The 21907-nt window shown below is 34.9% G+C and overlaps 1 protein-coding gene across 1 annotated transcript; it reads left to right on the top strand.

Moving 5' to 3' along the window:
• Nucleotides 1-423: 423 nt before the first annotated feature.
• Nucleotides 424-17431, top strand: LOC111056723. Its single transcript, XM_039440734.1, has 2 exons — nucleotides 424-591; nucleotides 17313-17431. Exons 1-2 carry the CDS (start codon nucleotides 424-426, stop codon nucleotides 17391-17393), a joined length of 249 nt encoding a protein of 82 aa, XP_039296668.1. The 3' UTR covers nucleotides 17394-17431.
• Nucleotides 17432-21907: the final 4476 nt, after the last annotated feature.

The raw sequence follows: 21907 nt of genomic DNA, 5'->3' as shown, positions 1-21907 counted from the left end.
TCCTTTTATTGTCACTGCCGCCTGCCTCAACGATAAAAATGTACTATTACTTGTGTAAAACAATTTTTCCCTTTTCCTTATTATTTCATTCCTTTCTAATTAATTTTCATTATTCCCTTTTTCCATTACTGTAATCCTGTATCAAAATCTGATGTATATTTCTCATTTTATTTTTGCATTTTGTATCAGTTTCCTTTCATTTTTTACTTAAAATCTTTGAAGTGTAATGTTAATTTTGTCTTACTCATTGAGTTTATTTATCTTTTGTAACTCATTTTTTTCCTGTAACTGGGCACCCGCCGAAAAATCTTTGGGTTTGGCAGGACCCTCAACTGTTTGTATTGTGAATAAATATTTTGATTTGATTTTTTTTCCGACTGAACTATTGAGCATAAAATTGGAGCTTGGAAAATATTGGATAGAATGAAGTTGGGATATTCTGTATTCATTTGTGTGTGCTTGCAGGTGGTAGTCCCTAAGAGAGCGGCGCTGCTATTGGACAGAATAATGGTGGCATTGCAGAAGGCAGTTGATGAGGAGAACACGATACCTCACCCACCCACTCCCCTAAGGACTCCTGTCGAAGAAACGGTTAGTCAGCAAAAACTGAATATAAATATTCAAATGTTGTCTCAAAAATCAATTGCAGATTAGTTTTTGACCGCAGAAAATATTTTATTGTGGTGGAATACTTCTCTTCCACGTTCTCCTCCTCCTCTTCCTCAACCTCCTCCACATTTTCCACTTCTTTCCCCTCATCATCATCATCCTATTCAGCTTCACCACTCTCCTTCTTTCTATCCTACACCTGTATCTTCTCCTACTCCTCCTCCTTCTCCCACTCCTCCTCCTCATACTTCTGCTCCTCATCCTCAACATTCTCCTCCTTCTCCTCCTTCTCCTCCTTCTCCTCCTTCTCCTCCTTCTCCTCTTTCTATTCCTTCTCCTCCTTCCACTCCTCCTCCTCCTTCTCCTTCTTCTCCTCCTTCTACTCCTCCTCCTCCTTCTCCTTCTTCCCCTCCTTCTACTCCTCCTCCTCCTTCTCCTTCTTTTCCTCCTTCTCCTCCTCCTTCTCCTCCTTCTCCTCCTTCTCCTCCTTCTCCTCCTTCTCCTCCTTCTCCTCCTTCTCCTCCTTCTCCTCCTTCTCCTCCTTCTCCTCCTTCTCCTCCTTCTCCTCCTTCTCCTCCTTCTCCTCCTGCTCCTCCACTGTATCATCCTCCTTATATTCAAAATCCTTCCATTTCTTCTTCTCCTCCTCATATTATTTCATCTTCATTACATCCTCCTTTACCATACTCCTTCTCCAATTCTTCCTCCTTCTCCTCCTCTCAATCATCCTCCTCCTCCTCCTCCTCCTCTTCCGATAAAGCCCCTTAGGACTCCTGTCAAAACGGTTAGTCATCAAAAACTGCATATAAATATTTGAATTGAAATTGAAATTTAAAAATTTCAAATTTTGTCTCAAAAATCAATTATTGCAAATAAGATCTCGACCGGAGAAAATATTGTATTGTGGTGAAATATTGTTCTTCTTCTCCTTCTTCTAAACCTTCTTCTACTCTCCCTCCTCTTTATCATTTCTCATCTCTTCCTATTCCTCCTCCTGATCCTGTTCAACTTCACCTCCTCCTTTCTATTCCACTCTTACATATAACCCTCTCCTTCTCCTCCTTTTCCTCCTACTCCTTCTCCTCCTCATCGTCATCCAATACACCCCCCTTGGGACTCCTGTCGAGGTCCACGTTATAATGACAGTATTTGATCAACTTTGGTTTTGCTATCCTTGTCTATCATTTGACAAAACCGGTGGTACTATCCTTTTCTAGGTCCACAACGGTGCCAATTATGTTTTTGACAGTGTAGAAATATAATTAATTAATGCAGAGAATCGGCATCGCTATTCTTCTATCTTTATTTACTGCCACTATAACGTGGACCACACTATAGATATAAATATTCAATTTTGTATCAAAAATCAATTGTAGATTAGTTCTTGACCGCGGAAAATATTGTATTGTGGTAGAATATCTCTCTCCCTCCATCCTTCTTCTTCTAAACCTTCTCTCACTCTTCCTCCACATCCTCTTCATCATTTCTAAACTCTTCAACCTTATCCTGTTCAGCCTCACCACTCTCCTTCTCTCTATCCTACACATATATCTTCCCTTACTCCTCCTCCTCCTCCCACTCATCCTTCTCATACTTCTACTCCTCTTTCTCCTTATTCTCAACCTTCTCCTCCTTCTCCTCCTTCTCCTACTTCTCCTTCACCTCTTCCTCCTCATCATTATCCTCCTTGTGATCATTCTCCTCCATCAACATGCATCTACCTCCATCTACTACTTCTCCACTCCTTATACTCCTTCTATTCCTCCTCCTCCTTCTCCTTCTCCTCATTCTCCTCCTCATATTCCTTCTCCTCTTCGTCCTCCACCTTCTCCTGCTTCTTCTCCTCCCACTCCTCCTTCTCCTCCTTCTTCTCACTCTCCTCCTTCTCCTATTACTCATCCTTCTTCTCCTTTTCAACCTCCAATTGATCTTCCTTCTTGTACTCTTTACGTTTCCCATCATCAACCTCCTTCACCTTCTTCTCTTCAAATTCCTTCTCCTCCCCCTCCACACAATTCTTATTCCACTTCTTCTTTTCCCTATTCCCACTCTTCTACTTTATCTTTATTATCATACTCTTTCTCTTCCTCTTCCTCTTCCTCCTACACCTCTTCGTCAGCCGACACGACTCTTCCGAGGACTGGAGGAAAAACGGTTGGCATTATTCAAATTCCAATCCATATTTAAATTTTATCTCAAAAATCAATCGGAGATTAGGTTTTGACCAGAGAAAATATTCTATTGCTGTTTTTTACGCACTTTATCCTCTTTTTCTTCTTCTTCTCGTTTTCCTTCTGCTAATATTCCTACTCCACTCCTCAAGAACATTCTTCTGCTCCTCCTCATCAACATTCCACTCCTCTTCACCTCTCCCTTTTCCTGTCTCCTCCTTCCAATTTTATTCTCCCTCCGTCTCCTGTTGCTTATAGTTTCTCCTCTTCCACTCTTCGTTCTCCTCCCATCTCTTTCTCTCAAGTCTCCTCCTTCTATACTCTTCCCATTTCTTCCTCCTCCTCCTGCTCCAACCAATAATACAATTCATTCATTTATCTATACATTGATAGATATCATTATCATTATCATATAATATAATTCTCAACTATGAATTATTGGGAAAGGAACAACATTATTAAAGCCCAAAACTGTTTCTTCCCAAATTTAGATAGAAATTGTCCAAAAATTGGTTATGTTCAAACTTCATGATTTTTGTCTCATTTTGAGTCTAAAATATATATAAACTAGAAATTTAGAATCCAGAAAAGTTGAAACCCGAATTAAATAAGAATACTTCACTCAATCATCACTGATAACTGGTAAATACTGTAGGCCTATTAATAATTAGAAGTTTTGAAAGATTCATCAATAAATAAATATTGACCTTCACGAAAAAATCATACTAAAATGTATTAATATCATACTTTAAAAAAGGTTTAAATAAAGCTCAAAGTTGATAGTCCATTCTCGCCTGCCGCTCATTTGAAGCTGCTGTTTGCTGCCCAAAGGGCAGTGACACACGAGGCGTTTTTTTAAAGAGTCGGCACGGCAAACAGGACAGGAATCTCTCTGACTCGCTCGCTTATCTTTGATATGCCAACCCAATAAGCCAAACGATGAGCTTCTTGTCCTGTAGTGTCATGCCCCAAGATCATTCAAGAGACATCTATAGTGAGGTCCACGTTATAATGACAGTGTCTTTGAACAATGAAGAATTATTAATAAATTAACAAGATATTTCATCTTGATTATAAAAATTCATTATAGAGTTATTGAAAAATATAATTTCTTGCTTAATAAAATATAATTGATTGATTGATTGATTACTTTATTTATGTAGATTACAATATATACTGTCTTATACACTTATATACAATAGCTTACAATACAGCAAAATTATAGATGAATTTACATGATATAGACTAAGAAAATAATTATTGAACTGTATATGATATGAAAAAGCAATTTGTAATATAATAACTATAGATAATAATTATATTGTTATGCATCTACATAAATTGGCGGAGCTTTGGACATATCATTGTCCATTCTTCGGAAAGAATATTAAGAATATCCTCCCCACTAACTCTCTACCAAAACGTTAATTTCATTATTTAAACTAAGGATTTATTTATTTGATACGAGGATACGAGAATGAACAGTCAATATTACATCAATGAACCTGTATCAGATACCGTCTATTGAAGGCATTGACAAGAGAGAGGATCGGCAACGAAATCGCACAGCTTGAGATACAAACTGGATTCGCTCGGCCCACAGAGTAACAGGTTGCACGCACACAGGTTACGATGCACAATATGTTGTTCTCCTATCTTTCTCCACTGCCATTATAACGTGAACCTCACTATAGATTCATACATCAATTATAAATAATTATTATCATATGCCCGGTTGCAGAGTCGTTACATAAAATCAAACATAGCTATGTGAGACATAGTTTAAAATCACTGACATAAATGGTTGGTCGTTGCACAGTCGTTTGCCGAAGCCCATTCAGCTATATCTCGAATTAGCATCACACATAAGTCACACTGCAGCTCTATTCACTTTTTTCCGTACATGCTTCTATCCAACCAACGTCTTGCATCGGGGAAAGTTTCAATTGGCATCACTGTGAACAGACATAAAAGACCTCACATAAAATTTATAAACAATATGGCGACTCTTGGCTTCTGGCAGGATTTCTCACCATATTTAGCGATTTAGAGGTTATTTTTTTCAAGTTATAACAACTTGAAAAAATATCATAGAAAGAGAGATAGTTATTTCTATATCTAGAGTGAAAAGTACAACTTTTTCTCCCTGTGGGAAAAAGTTTGAAGCCCGAGGCGAAGCCGAGGGCAACAATTTCCTGAGAGAGAAAAAGTATATTTCGCTCGTGATGTACACAACATTTTTTCTTCATCTATATTTTTTATAGAAACTGCAAATCAAATCATTTCAATAACTAACATTATATGTGACAATGTTTTCTAACAACATAACCTAAAATCTAAAACCTAAAAGCCGGTCGTCTGATTGGCACTGCCTATTAAGCTATCGATCGGCAAAAGTTGTAACAATTCTCAACTGGGCGGCTATCAAAAATGGCTGACTCCAAATCACGCGTTTCATATTTGAATTGCGGATTAGAAATATTTCTTGGCTGGTATTTTGAATAGAATAAAATATGTATAAAGTTTTATCGCCTACTAATATTAATTATGTAATATCATACAAACATATATTTCATGAGTTGATCAAATTTCTGGATGTGGCATTGAATTCAGTTGATTCAATGACAGACACCTCTATTATGCTTTCTCATCAGAGCGTAGACCTTCTAACATATTTCAAATGTAAGTTATTGAAATAGAGATGCTCTCCATGTTATTTAGATGGAGTCACTTTTACGCTCTAGGGAGTTTTTCTTTATTTTCCCTCCCAAGAGCGAAAAAGTGACACTAGTATAAATGTTCCAGGGAGTAAAGTAAGAACTTTAGTCAGTAGCTGGAGGAAATAGTTATTTGTATATCTAGAGTGAAAAGTACTGTTTTTCCTACCTGAGGGGAAAGTTTGGAGGCGAAGCCGAGGGCAACACTTTTCCTGAGGGAGAAAAAACATTTTCCACTCGTGATATACACAACATTTTTCCTCCACGTACATTTTCATAAAAACTGCAAATGTAATAATTTTTAGAAACATACGTGACCAAAAAATGTGTTACAACATAATCTAAAAAGTAAACAGAAACAGCTGGCTTGTAATCACAGTTCTCCGCCGATAGCGCTATCTGTTGGCAGAAGTTGTAACAACAATGGCCGCCACAACTACAGCTATGATGAAGTTCCCGTTTCAAATTTGATTAGTTAATGAGGAATATTCGTTGTCTGGTATTTTGAATAACATGGAATAAAAAAAAAATTATACATCTTTTTAGTAGCCTATAGTGATATGAAGTTCGTAATAATTTTAGCAAACAAACATGAATATCATATATTGATCAAACAATATATTACAATATTACAATAAACATATATTGAACAATATATTGATCAAATGACTGGTTGAGGTATTGAATTTGGTTGTTTTATTGACTAATCTATAAGCTTCCTCATCTGAGCTTAGACCTTCTAACCTATTTCAAATGTACGTTTTTAAAATATAGATGCTTTCCATGTTATTTAAGTAGAGTCACTTTTACACTCTAGGGAGTTTTTCTCTGTTTTCGTCCCGACAGCGAAAAAGTGACACTTTAGTATTTTGTTCCAGGGAGAAAAGTGAACACTTTAGGCAGTAGCTGGAGGAAAAAATAATCTACTTATACTGATGTTTCCGTAAACATCTTTCAAAGAAGCTATCACAACCTCTGGAATGCATTTGGCAGGATTAGATAGTGGATTTAACAGCACGACTTCGGGCCCATAACTCAATTGACCGTTTTTAGCTATTGTAGGCATAAAAGCTCCTTTTGACGACTGTGCAACAGAAACATGTGCCTAATCGGGCGTTTTTAGTTTTATGTGAGCTATAGTTCACTTCGACGTCTGTGCAACGAATACTGAGTTATGACTTCATAAATAAGTTAAATGCCTGTTTCTACTTTCCTTGCCCTATTACCATAGGTAAGGAAAGTATTGCTTTCCGAAAAAAAATTAAGGTATCCCAATTTCTAAATTTCTATACGTTTCAAGGTCCCCTGAGTCCAAAAAGTGGTTTTTGGGTATTAGTCTGTGTGTGTGTGTGTGTGTGTGTGTGTGTGTGTGTGTGTGTGTGTGTGTGTGTGTGTGTGTGTGAGTGTATGTGCATCTGTGTACACGATATCTCATCTGCCAATTAACGGAATGACTTGAAATTTGGAACGTGAGACGCTTACAATATAAGGATCCGACACGAACAATTTCGATCAAATGCGATTCAAGATGGCGGCTAAAATGGCGATAATGTTGTCAAAAACAGGGTTTTTCGTGATTTTCTCGAAAACGGCTCCAACGATTTTGATTAAAGTTATACCTGAAATAGTCATCGATAAGCTCTATCAACTGCCACCAGTCCCATATCTGTAAAAATTTCAGGAGCTCCGCCCCATCTATGCAAAGTTTTTTATTAAAGTATTTTAGATTCTCAATTATCAGGCTTCAGATACAATTCAAACAAAAAAATTCAGTGTAAAAGATTCAGCATGAGAATCTCTACAACTAATGTTCAGTAACATTTTCACCTAAAATTAAAAATAAGCTCGAAATTCGAGAAAATGTGATTATCCAATTGCGAACTGTTGGCAACTGTTGATTCTATTAAATGATTCACTATGAAGAGATAGCACACCTCGTGTATCTTCAACGTTATTTCCCTGTCACCAGCTGGCTCAAATCTTTGAATAGTAGACTTGAGATGCGCGGGAACACTAGCGTCAGGTGATCAATTTCCATAACGGCAAGGAAAGTATTGTGAGTGCGCCCCACCAGATTTTCAACTTTATGTGATGACTCTGCAACCGGGCAATAGTGTAGTTATAATTATACTTGATTTATATCTGAGATACTTCTACTCTTTCCAAGACCTCCTTCTCTTTCTTCATTTCCTTTCCTTCCTTCTACGAAATCTGATCAATACGGAATAATATCTCCATTGTTTACATTCTTCAACAGGTGAATTGAGTCTTTCTCTTGACATAGGAGTACGTGACTTAGGATTTCACACATGAACGGTTCTATTATGAGATGTATGGGATGTGTAAATGTGCTAAACCCATACTCATATAAGAGATCTCATATGTCTCGCATCACATCTTCACTTTTCCTTCTTCTTCTTTTTCTCCTCTCCCTCCTCCTCCCCTTCGTCATCCTTCTCCTTCTCCTCCTTCTTTCTTCTTCTTCTTCTTCTTCTTCTTCTTCTTCTTTTTCATCCTCGTCTTATATGCTTGTTACCTTGACCCAGTTTTGTAGTAGTTTGCTCTCCCGGTTATGTAGCAAAGTAGGTTAAGTGTATGCCAATTAATCGTGTGCTGTTGAAATCTAAGATACTCTCTTTACTTACATTGTAGTCTCCTCTTTGTCTTCTTCTCGTTCTCCTTCCTCTTCCCGTGTCGTACTTCTTCTTCCAGGCCGTTCTTCTTCTCTTGTCTTGTTCTTATCAAATCAGCTGTCAAGTGGACTAATAATTGCAAGCAATGAGGCATGCAATTATTGATAACTCGAAGTAGCATAACTTATTATTTTCTCTCTGATTTCAACTCGGTGAGCTTTTGATAATAGTAGCATAGCTGTTCACAACAAATTATTAGCATTGTCGATACAACAACCAAAACAGTCATTAGTCGTTTATACACTGATATCTCTCCAACACGACAGGACAGGACTTAATTATCTTTCTCAGAGGAGGCTGTGGTTTATTACTGCACGAGGTCCACTGTTCACAGAACTACTAGTTTCTATAAGTACTGTTTCATGAGTAAAAATAGGATGTTGTAGAAATTACAACACGCGACTGCTCGTGTGATTGAGCAGGGCGCGACTTCCGGTAGGTTAATAAATACAACATAATATTTTCAACTCCTACTTCAACAAACTGATACGAACTGTATTATTAATGTGCGGTTTTCGCCATTCATTTTCTCTTGGAACTCTGTATCGAAATCATGTATCACATGACCACCTTCTCAATGCAAAAAATCTGGTGTGGCGCACTCACACAACTTTCCTTGCCTTTATGAAAATTTATCACCTGACGCTAGTGTTCCCGCGCATCTCAAGTCTACTATCCAAAGATCCAAGCCAGCTGGTGCAGGACAATGAGGCTGGAGACACACGAAGTTTGCTATCTCTTCATAGTGAATGATTTAATAGAATCAACAGTTGCCAACAGTGTTTGTAATTGAAATAATAACATTTTCTCGAATTTCGAGCTTATTTTCAATTTCAGGTGAAAATGTTACTGAACATTATTTGAAGAGATTTTCATGCTCAATCTTTTCCACTTGGAATTTTTTGTTTAAATTGTATCTAAAGCCTGATAATTGAGAATCTAAAATCAAATTTGGCATAGATGGGGCGGAGCTCCTGAAATGTTTACAGATATGGGACTTGTGGCAGTTGATAGAGCTTATCAATGACTATTTCAGGTATAAATTTGATCAAAATCGTTGCAGCCGTTTTCGAGAAAATCGCGAAAAACCCTGTTTTTTACAACATTTTCACCATTTTATCCGCCATCTTGAATTGCATCAAATCGAAACTGTTCGTGTCGGATCCTTATATTGTAAGAACCTTAAGTTCCAAATTTCAAGTCATTCCGTTGATTGCGGGATGAGATATCGTTTACACAGACGCACATACACTCATACAACACACACACACAATACCCAATAACCACTTTTTTGGACTCAGGGGACCTTGAAACGTATGGAAATTTGGAAATTGGGGTACCTTAATTTTTTTCGAAAAGCAATACTTTCCTTACCTATGGAAATAGGGCGAGGAAAGTAAAAATGAATTCAGATTCATATGAGGGTCAAAGATATTGAAGCGGCAGAGTAAAATTTGAAAAGTTATTTTCCATCTCAAATAGGATCCCCAATATAAACACTGTCAAATTATTCTTGTAGAAGATATTCAGCAGTTCCCATGATATTTCCATTAACTCTGTCAAATTAAAAGTTGCGGGTTTCGAAGATTACAATACAACAGTTCCTGAGTGAGTTCTCCAACTCAGGGGGTCACTAGTTTAGCTTTCAAGTAGTTTTATTGGAATGAATGCCATCTTCAACATCTTCAAATTTTCAACAGCTGTGCTTGGTAAGAGAAGTTGTGTGTATTATTGGGTTCAACATTTTATAAAATAACTTGATCAATTTCAATATGAAGTGAAAATTAAGTGTTATATTTGTATATATAGTTTGGTGTTTCAATTTCTATAAATTCAAAATGTTTAGCTTAAATATATTTTTGGACGAAAATTGCACTTGGACGTTTTACAGTAGAAACAAAACCTATTTTTTGGAAATTTTATTAATTTATCAAAATTTGGGAATGGAATGGATTTGAGCCAAGCCTGTTGTTCCTTCCTAATCATATTTATATGATTCGTGATTCTGTCCACGAATAAATGAATGAATGAATTAATGAATGGATGAATCAATCTTAAACCATCGAATCAAAGAGAATCTCTTGCTATATTGATTAATTTAAATATAGTTTGGTGTTTCAATTACTATAAATTCAAAATGTTTAGCTCAAATATATTTTTGGACGAAAATTGAACTTGAACATTTTACAGTAGAAACATAACCTATTTTTTTGAAATTTTATTAATTAATCAAAATTTGGGAATGGAATAGATTTGGGCCAAGCCCTTTCTTCCAAATCATATTTATATGATTTGTGATTCTGTCCACGAATAAATGAATGAATAAATTAATGAATGAATGAATGAATCTTAAACCATCGAATCAAAGAGAATCTCTTGCTATATTGATTAATCATTTAAGGAGTTCTCTCATGCACCTTACTCCCCTGATAATATTATTTGATAAGAGGAATATCTACCCTATTATAGGGAGGATTAATATATCATGTGAGGATTATTGTGCTAATACATGCGTAGGTTTCTAACTGTAATTCCCTTGATACTGTCAGTATCCCTGATACATAACGTCAATGCTCCCTATTCCTGCAATACTGACAGTTTCAAAGTCACTCACTATATACATACATGTAAATGTAATATATACATGGCACTATATAAGTATACTGGCTGATATACCTACCCATCCTACATCATATTCTGAGAATTGTCCCATATATGTTTCAAGACACGTGTCTATTATATACCTTACATATTTGAGACACGTGTCTAAGAGCCGGTTTTACGAGCTTGGGATTTAGCTAAGTTCTAAACTTTAAACAGCTGGAGTCAGAGAATTGTCTTTCCGAAACGGGGCGTAGTCACCACCCACGTTTGTATTAAGTTTTGAAAAACTAGAATATTTTCATTTATTTATACATTAATAGATACAATCATTCTCAACTATGAATGATTGGGAAAGGAACAACAGGCTCAAAGCCCAAAACTGTTCCTTTCCCAAATTTAGATAGAAATTGTCCAAAAATAGGTTATGTTTACACTACACGTTTTTTGTCCAATTTTGAGTCCAAAATATGTATAAACTAGGAATTTAGAATTTAGGAAAGTTGAAAACCAAATTGAATAATAATACTCCACTAAATCATCACTAATAACTGAAAATACTGTATTAATAATTGAAAATTTTAAAACGCGAAAAGAAACTCAAAACGTTTATATTGAACACAAAATAAAATAAAGAGAAAATGGTGTGAAGTTTCAGCAATTTGAATTATTTAGAATGTTTCATTTCGTCAAGGGAAAACGTTTCCTATGTTATAGAAATGAGAAAATAAAGATTATCATAAAAATTGCAACTACGCCCCGTTTAGGAAAGCCAATTTTCTGACTCCAGCTGTTTAAAGTCTAGAACACTCAGCTAAATCAATACCTACTATTACTTCAGGCCCCACAACTAATTAATAACGTCATAACATGTACATTGATTCTTCCTAGATCGTAGTAGTTTCTACTAGCTTATCAATGTAACTTTTGTTACTGTATCGATTTTTATTGGATGGAATACTATCTAAATTTCAAATTAAAGACACTTGTATTTTAATAAATAGAAATTTTATTGAAATAAAAACACTTTATTCCACAAATGCAATAATTTATCCATATTTTCAGATTGATAGACATAGGCCTACTCGATTCAGTGATAGAGCTATTGATAATTCATCTCAACCAAAAATACTTAATAATAGCCTGTATCAGAGTCGAAGGAGAGGTAAATCAAAGATAAACCAAATTTCCTAACTCTTTTTTAGGAAAGAGGCTCCCACAAACTTGATCACAATTGATCTGTAGTACAAAGAAACCCATCAGGGGATGTTTTTCAGTTAGGTAAAACCTTTAATATTATGATGTTATGGGCAGTTCCAACACTTTGCATTTACTTTTTAATTTATTAATTCAAAAGTTCTTTCACACACTTTATTCACACTGTTCTTCCACACTCTAATTACACTGTTATTTCACATTTTATTTACACTGTTCTTTCACACTTTAATTAAATTTTCCACTCACACTTTATTTACACTGTTCTTTTACACTTCATGTAAACCGTTGTTTTGTAGAATTGAAGCTCTTTCTTCTTATCGCTCGTATCCATTTTCGTTTCAAAGTATCATCTTTCGAAAAAGTAAAAAAACCGTTTTAAACTTTAAAACTGTACGGAAACTTTTGGAATCTTGTTATAATTCCCGCAACAATTAGGTACACAACAGTATCCCAATGATTTAAAACCCCAAATTCATTATTACTTTTCACAGACAAATATTAGAAGAATGATAAACAAACCATATTCATTGAAATGGAACACCGTGAAAATTGAATTTGTAATTCCAATTTTGTTGATTACCATATCAGATGTGATAACAAGCATCAGCGCCCTTATTTCGCTTGCTTACCGCCAGTAGATCATCGATGATCTACATGTGATGACGTCATAGTTTATTAGAGATCAGTTGTGGGGCCTGAAGTAATAGTAGGTATTGGCTAAATCCACAGCTCGGAAACCGGCCCATAATGTTAATAAGTCAATAGAAACTGAAGAAAACAGAAGAATGCAATACACATCATTCAAATGACTAGTCATATCCTATACTATCGAACAAGCGATTTCTGTTTATATGTTTAGATGTTTGAATGTTTGTATTTCACTGGATCTCGAAAACGACTAACGATTCTCACAAAATTCATATCATAGTAGGTTTTTAATATGAAAATTCGATTGCACTAGATCTCATACCTGGGAGAACTCGCTGAAGGACATAAAAAGGATTTATTTATTAATGGAAAAACAGCTGATAATTTCGTCGTCTGTTGGTGATGGAAGTGAGTGAGCAAGTGCATGTGTGTGGGACTGAATCAAAATTATGACTCAGCTGTTGAATTTTTGTAATCATTCAATCAGGTACTTAGTGCCGGTTGTACAAAAACCGGTTAAATTTCAATCCTGATTGATTCCAGTAGAACCAATCAGATAAGCTATCTTTTTGAAATGGTCTTCTCTGATTTGGTTCACGTGGAATTAATCAGGACTAAAATTTAACATGCTTTTGTGAGAGAAATTTTTGCATTCCTCTGCGAATTAATCTCAATCCACTGTGATTAGATAGAACCTTCCTGTATGAACTATAAATATATTACAATTTCTTCTTTCGTAATAAATTTCATATTCAATTCAATCCAGTTCGTTTATTTCCACTTGGCATACAATACATGTACATATTCATATTTGAAATTCAACAAAATAAGAATCACATTCTTACAGAAACAGTACAAAGAACATATTGATTGAGTGGAATTCTCCCAGTAAGACTATGCGTCTGAGATTGGGGGACAGTTCCTGCAAGCAGTATTATTCAGTAGTCATATGGTATTATATTTACTATAAATTACAATATGTGTGATTAGAATTACAAAACTAAAGCTGCGTTTACACCACAACCATCAACAAAATGTTAACAACTCAATCCCTATAGATTCCATCAGATTGAACACATCTTATCATACACATGATGAACATAATATGTGATTGCCAAGCTCCGTTCAATCTAATAGAATCTATACTTCTGTACTCCAGAGCGGAGCTCGGTGTCCCGATATTCAGGTTTCAAATAACATTAATCATGTTGAAACATGTCTCTGTTTTTCTTCAAATAATTCGTGATTTTTTTCATCCCTATGTTTTCTTGTTTCCAAATAACCAGTTGTTTCATACTATATTTTACCTAGTAATTTACCTCACCTTATACCTAATACGCGGGTTTTCACAGCCTTCCCGGCCGTTTCCCGCACTCAACACGCCGTCTGCCTCTATCTCTCCATACGTCTTGTTGGATGCCCCGCTCTGCTCTCCATGGCCTCTTCTATGTTTGCTGCCAAACCGTTCGTGGTCGTCCACATTTCCTCCTCTCAGCCGGAGTCCACTCATATATCTTGTTTGGTATGCGACTGGGGCGCATTCTTCTGAGATGTCCGTACCACTGCAGTTGTTTCTCATCCACCACTGACCTGTCCAATTCCATTTTCTCCTTTATAACCTCATTTCTCACCCTATCTCTCAAGGTCAGCTGGCAACATCTTCTCCAGTAATTCATTAACATCTTAATTAACATCAACATCTTAAAATCTCATCATTAACATATTAATTAACATCAACATCTTCATTAACATCTTAACATCTCATCATTAACATCTTAATTAACATCAACATCTTCATTAACATCTTAACATCTCATCATTAACATCTTAATTAACATCAACATCTTCATTAACATCTTACATCTCATTATAACATCTTTATTAACATCAACATCTTCATTAACATCTTAACATCTCATCATTAACATCTTAATTAACATCAACATCTTCATTACATCTTAACATCTCATCATTAACATCTTAATTAACATCAACATCTTCATTAACATCTTAACATCTCATCATTAACATCTTAATTAACATCAACATCTTCATTAACATCTTAACATCTCATTATTAACATCTTAATTAACATCAACATCTTCATTAACATCTTAACATCTCATCATTAACATCTTAATTAAAATCAACATCCTCATTAACATCTTAACATCTCATCATTAACATCTTAATTAACATCAACATCTTCATTAACATCTTAACATCTCATCATTAACATCTTAATTAAAATCAACATCCTCATCAACATCTTAACATCTCATCATTAACATCTTAATTAACATCAACATCTTCATTAACATCTTAACATCTCATCATTAACATCTTCTCCAGTAATTCTCTTCATCCAGTTCCTAATTCATTAACATCTTCTCTATATCCGATATCTTCGTTTCAGTCTCTTGGCTAGTCTCCATACCTCCGCCCCATAAGTTACACAGCTCATCACGATTGTTTTGAAAAACTGTTTCTTTTCTCTCTCAGATATACTAGTAGTTCTGTGAACCGAATACCTCGCGCAGTAAAAAATCACAGCCTCCATCAGAGTGAATTGTGTCCTGTCCTGACGTGTCGGCGAGATATCGGTGTGTAAACAACTAATGGCTTTTTGAAATGTTGTATCGACAATAATTATTGTTACTAATTATAATAATTATCGTTAGAATGCTAATAAATTGTTGTAAACAACTATGCTACTATCATTAAAAGCTTACCGTGTTGAAAGCAGAGAAAAGTCGGGAGAAAATAATAAGCTACTTTGAGTTATCAATATTGCATGCTTCATCGCTTGCAATTGATAGTCCACACGACAGCTGATTTTCCAACAAATTACATTGCAATATCAATTGCATGCTGGGAGTGGATATTGAGAAGATTCTTGCACTCACACCTGGATGAGGTATTGGGGATGACAACTAATTCCTGAAACCAAGATTTCAACATTTTCAATCATTATTAAACGAAAATCCAAATTAAATGCTGTAATTCACCCCGAAGACTTCAGCTACTGCAAATATTGACTACAGGGCGAACAGTTAGATGGAAATTCGATGAGCGTAACTATTCAAAAATTATTTGTCAGCCCGCTCATCTGGCTGTTTACCCGGTTGTCAATATTTGCAGTAGCAGAAGTTTTTGGGGTGAATTACAGCATTTAATTGGAATTTTCGTTTAATAATAATTATTAATTCATTAGCATTTTAATAATTGCAATATCTCAGTAATTTCCATCTTTAGACTGGCTTGCCGCTATGGCTTCATTGACCGAAGCGAAGCTGAGGTCTTAGTTTCGACTTTATCGACTTTTGTCTGTTTGTTTGTACCGCAGTTACAGTCGCAGTCATTGTCCGATTTGGATGAAATTTGGTATGCAAGTTCTTTGAAACAGAGGGCAGAAACGTATGTGTAACGATTTCTAGTAAGACCTCCGGTTTTTTTGTAATATTTAAAAAATCGTAGACTAAACTCAAAAGTTACTTTTTCGTATCTTTGAAGATACAGCAATTCATGTTCCTACTTTTTCGCATTAGTTGTGGACAATTTTTATAATCATAGAAATTAATCAACAACTATTTTAGTTGTAGACAATATTTAACATCATAAACATTTCTTTAATCTCCAACTCCTTTTAATCATAACTATCAGTTATTATTCTAGTTATTTTTAACTGAATTTTCAGTTTATCAAGTACAATAATTATTGCATTGTATGCATTTTTTGTGCATTTTTGTGTCGCTCAAGTCTTTTGTTTTCCTTTTGGAATGAGATCAGAAACGATTTGCGAGCATTAACATTCTGCATAGGCATAACAAGCCATAACATTGAATCCACTTTTCATGAAAAATATCATTAGCAACCTCCTGTCATTGTCACCAACAAACCAATCTTATTTAGAATCATTTTCCATCTCATCATCGTCTGTGAGACGATCCATCATATAAATTGCCTGCTGCATATTCCATTCTTCCGTCAGTTGACCGATTTCTTATAATTCATTATTAGAAAAGTTGTAATATATGTTTATATTGTGAATATGGAGACGATATAAAGGTACCTCCTTGTTAAAGTCCGGTGTCCCTGGAAACAGTGTCTCTAGCACTTTCAATGGAGAAAATAATAGATGACATGGCAAAATCTTCACAATAATATACTGTATTTACTGGCCCTTCTCATTAGATTGAGAGTTGTATTAATGAGCGAGGTCTACTGTTCGCAGAACTACCAATATAGAATGAGCACTGCTATCCAGAGATTGTAAGTTTGGTGTAAGAGTAAGCATTCCTTACCGGCAATTAGGAGGTACTGGGTACGATTCCTGGGCTGACAAATAATTTTTGAATAGTAGTGTTCATCGAATTCCCATCTGTTTACCCTGTTGTCAATATTTGCAGTAGCAGAAGTCCTCGTGGTGGATTACAGCATTTAATTTGGATTTTCGTTTGATAATTATAATTATGAGAAACATTCAACATAAATAAAATAGTATCTTATATTGTTTTTGGGAGTGGATATTGAGAAGATTCTTGCACTCACACCTGGATGAGGTATTGGTGATGACAACTAATTTATGAATCCAAGATTCCAACATTTTTATTCCATTTTCTCTCCCTTCTCACCATTTTTTCTCTCTGTTGCAGATGGATCTACAAAGAAGAGGCAACCAAAAGAACGGACGAGTCTACTGGAGATGTTATTTCAACGCAGTCACATGCTTCTGAACAGAGAAAATAGATAAATCTGGAGTTAAAAGAGAATTGAAAATATTTCTACCAAATCTACCGTTTCTATCCTATCTACTAAAATCTAAAATCGATAAAAAATGTAAATATATATTTTGTAATCGTATACCATGTCATAACTATAATATTTATAGCAATCATTTGACCTACCAATATTATTTTTCCACTTCATTATAATTTGTGTATATTTCTTGAAATATTATGGTTCCTTCATATTTTAAGTGCCGGTTGCACAGAAGGTGGTTAAATTTCAACCGTGATCAATTCCACGAGAACCAATCAGAGAAGCCGTTTTTTTCAAAAAATGCCTTCTCTGATTGGTTATTGTGGAGTCAATCACGGTTAAAATTTAACCGGCTTTTGTGCAACCAGGAGGCCTGGGAGTAGTAAGAGATATCAATAATCTAATTGAATGAGAATCGAATTATTTTTGATAATTTGGAACAATTATTATTGATTGGAGGCTAAGCTATGATCGAATCAAGGAAGTTTATGAGACTGGTTAGCATTTTTTGTAAATCTTTTTTTTGTAAACTTTCTTTTTTTGGGAGAGAATAAATAATCTGCAACCGGTTTGTCTGTTCGGAGTTCAGTTTCCAATAATCATATTACACTGTATAATGGAGAAATACATTTCAATTCATAAAACTAAATTTCATCCAAGTTAATACTGAACAAACTATATATTTTAATGGTTGATTTGGAAAATTGATTAGAAGTAGTTGAGTTTTCAAATCCTTATTTTCAATGTTTCAATAGTTGCCAAATCTTTGTTTGACAAAACATTTATAATGAAATAGATTAATTCTCATTCTTATTTTATCATTGGATTATCCGAAATAAATTAATATTTAAGATTGATTCCAGATCACTGATGCAGTTGAGCTGTCTGAGATTTATTTATATGTTTATTTGTGTATTCATATAATTATAGATAAAATAAGCATTCTCAACTATGAATGTTTGGTTCAAAACCCTAAACTGTTCCTTCCCCAAATTTGGATAGAATTTTTCCAAAAATAGGTTACGTTGATCACTTCATGAGGAAGGTTTAATACGGTAATAATAAAGTTCATCCATAATAAAACAATAAAAATATTCTGATTAAAAGGCTACATGTTTCACAGATTAATTACTCCTGGAATTTATATATTTGTCAACCACTTGGTTTAATTTCTATTGGGAAATTTTTCAAACAGTTGAAAAATTATATTTCGATAAAATTGAACCAATTCATTGTAATTCCGGAAAATTGAACTGTAATGTATTGTTGTAATTTTGAATTGATATACCAATGTTCTCTACGTTCAACTTTTTGATATGTTAATTCATATTGAATGTTATTGATAAACAGTTGCAAATTGATAAACAGTTTGGAATACGTTTGATGGTTTTCGTGTATCGTGATCAATATAGTGAATACATAATTACTGTGGTACTATTGTTTCTATTTTCCACAATTTATTATGGGCCGGTTTCCGAGCTCGGAAGTTAGGGAAGTTCTAGAATTTAAACAGCTGCACGGCACGTTAAACTGTCGGTCCCGGCTGAAGTATGACAGTCGTAAGGCCCATTGACGGCTTAAATTAAATATTCAGGCGGTGGGACCTTACCGCGAGGGACTCCCCACCAACAGAACCCATACTAATTTACTTTACTAGCTGGAGTCAGAAAATTGGCTTTCCGAAACGGGGTGTAGTCGTTGTCATAGTCAAACTCACGTTTAAATCAAATTTTAAAAAACTAGAAAATTGAACACAAAATAAAATAAAAGGGAGAATAGTGTGAAGTTTTAGCTATTTTGAATTATTTAAGAATTAAAGGTGGTTTCTTGATCCATTCCGAGCTGCTAAGTATCACTGTTGAAAATGATCTCTAGACGGTCAGAAGTACTTCATTCAGTAAGTAAAAGTTCTTCAATTATTTACTTGATAATTAAACTGCATGTCGTGTTTAATACATGGGGAAAAGTGTGTATTTAAGAATATTTCATTTCATCAAGGGAAAACGTTTCCAATTATAGAAATGAGAAAATAAAAGCTGCGACTACACCCCGTTTTGGAAAGCCAATTTTCTGACTCCAGCTGTTCAATGTCTAGGACTTACCTGAATCCCGAGCTCGGAAACCGGCCCCAAAAGTGAAATGTGAAATAATTATAACCTCATTCTTTTTTCGAAACTTGTTTTCATCAAAATTTGGGAGAGAGACAGTTTTGAGCTAAAGCTGCGTTTATACCTAAGTTATAAACAAAATGTTAATAACCTAATCCTCATAGATTCTATCAGATTGATCGAAACTTGACAAACACATATGTTCATCATGTCTATGATAAGATATGTTCAATCTAATATAAGCTATAAGGATTGAGTTATAAACATTTTGTTATTAACTTTGGTGTAAACGAAGCTTATGCCTGTTGTTTTCTCCCAATAATATTATATTTTAATAATGATTTGTAATTGTCAATGAGATAAATATAAATTAATTCAATACTCATTATCGATAATACTAGTATACTTGTTTTAATTATTCAAAATTCATTGTTTCAAGAACTATCTTTAATCGTATTTTGGAATGTTTCCTGATATTCTCCCACTTTTTCAACAAATATTATATATATCAAAATAGAGTGAACTTTTGACAAATTGAATAAAAAGAAAATTATCTGTCAATATACTTGATATGTCTCCCTTATCCTGTATTTCTATCTTCCAAATCTGGCCCTTATCCTAAACCTCTATTATCCGACCCCAACCTAGTATTATAATCCTGTAATAAATCATGCCTCTGTAATATCACACTGGGATTTCAAGGACTACCGACAATTATAAGAAATGAGAAACAACTTATTATGACTGATTTGTAAAAATGGAGATTAAACAGATATCTAACTGAATTTTTGTGTTTTTTATCATCAATTATATTTTTCCGTTAGGACTAATCTCGTTTTGAAAAAAAATCCAAATACCAGTTTTTACTTTCCTTGCCCTATTACCATAGGTAAGGAAAGTATTGCTTTCCAAAAAAATTAAGGTACCCAAATTTCTAAATTTATATACGTTTCAAGGTCCCCTGAGTCCGAAAAAGTGGTTTTTGGATATTGCTCTGTATGTATGAGTGTATGTGCATCTGTGTACACGATATCTCATCCCCCAGTTAACGGAATGACTTGAAATTTGGAATATTAAGGTGCGTACAGACTTTCGTTCCGCTCCAAGACCGAACGTCACTCCAGCAGAGCGATTGATGATCGACCGGCGAGCAACAATGGTTCGACCGGGGAACGCGAGAAGATCTACCATCTTCCGTAACGTTCATGATCGATGCGAGTAGAGAGCGGAGGCGGAGCGATTGCTGTGCGATGGTGGTACGTGGGCGGTACGGGGGAGGAGCGTGCTCGGTGCGGGTTGGAAGCACGAGTATGTGTACGCAGCTAAAGGTCCTTACACTATATGGATCCGAAACGAACAATTTCGATCAAATGCAATCCAAGATGGCGGCTAAAATGGTGAAAATGTTGTCAAAAGCTGCGTTTTTCGCGATTTTCTCGAAAACGGCTCCAACGATTTTGATCAAATTCATACCTGAAATAGTCATTGATAAGCTATATCAACTGACACAAGTCCCATATCTGTAAAAATTTCAGGAGCTCCGCCCCGTCTATGCAAAGTTTGATTTCAGATTTTCAATTATCAGGTCTCAGATATAATTTAAACAAAAAAATTCGAGTGAAAAAGATTGAGCATGAAAAACTCTGCAATTAATGTTCAGTAACATTTCCACCTAAGATTAAAAATAAGCTTGAAATCCAAGAAAATGTAATTATTAAAGTGCAAACTGTTGGCAACTGTTGGTTCTATTAAATCAGCTTGAAATCCAAGAAATTGTGATTATTAAATTGCAAACTGTTGGCAACTGTTGGTTCTATTAAATCATTCACTACGAAGAGATAGCAGACCTCGTGTGTTTCCAGCGTTATTGACCTATCACCAGCTGTCTCATATCTTTGAATAGTAGACTTGAGATGCGCAAGTACACTAGCGTCAGGTGATAAATTTTCATAACGGCAAGGAAAGTTGTGTAAGTGCGCCACACCAGATTTTTGAAATTGTTTGGTTAACACATGTTTCGCCATCAGACTGAAAAATGTCGTAACTAAACAATTTTAAAAAGGGGAAAGATTATAACTTTTTATTTCCTAATTTGTAAAAAATCAAGAAAAAACTGTTTGAAAAGTGTTTTAACTCGACTTTCAACTTTGTTCAACTTGTATCTCAATAACAATTGTAGATACGAACTTCTTACCAGTTTCATTGAAATTCTCAGCCAAATTTCCTATAGAAAAAGTATTTTTACGCCCTCAATCACTCGACACAAAGCTATCAAATTGTAGGCAATTATTCACACTCAAACAAGTCTCGTTTTTAATAAAAAAATCGAATTTAAACTGAAATTCTGATTCGAGGATTTGAGCTAGACACCTGTATTTGAT

Source organism: Nilaparvata lugens, chromosome 14 (genome assembly GCF_014356525.2).
Source record: "Nilaparvata lugens isolate BPH chromosome 14, ASM1435652v1, whole genome shotgun sequence".
In the NCBI taxonomy this organism is placed as follows: Eukaryota; Metazoa; Arthropoda; class Insecta; order Hemiptera; family Delphacidae; genus Nilaparvata; species Nilaparvata lugens.
Note: the sequence above shows the minus strand (reverse complement) of the source record. Positions and strands in the feature narration are given on the sequence as shown.

Coding starts and splice junctions, on each gene's coding strand:
- LOC111056723 (XM_039440734.1), top strand. CDS start 424: ATGAAGTTGGGATATTCTGTATTCATTTGTGTGTGCTTGCAGGTGGTA. Junction 592..17,312: donor GGACTCCTGTCGAAGAAACG/GTTAGTCAGCAA, acceptor TCTCTGTTGCAG/ATGGATCTACAAAGAAGAGG.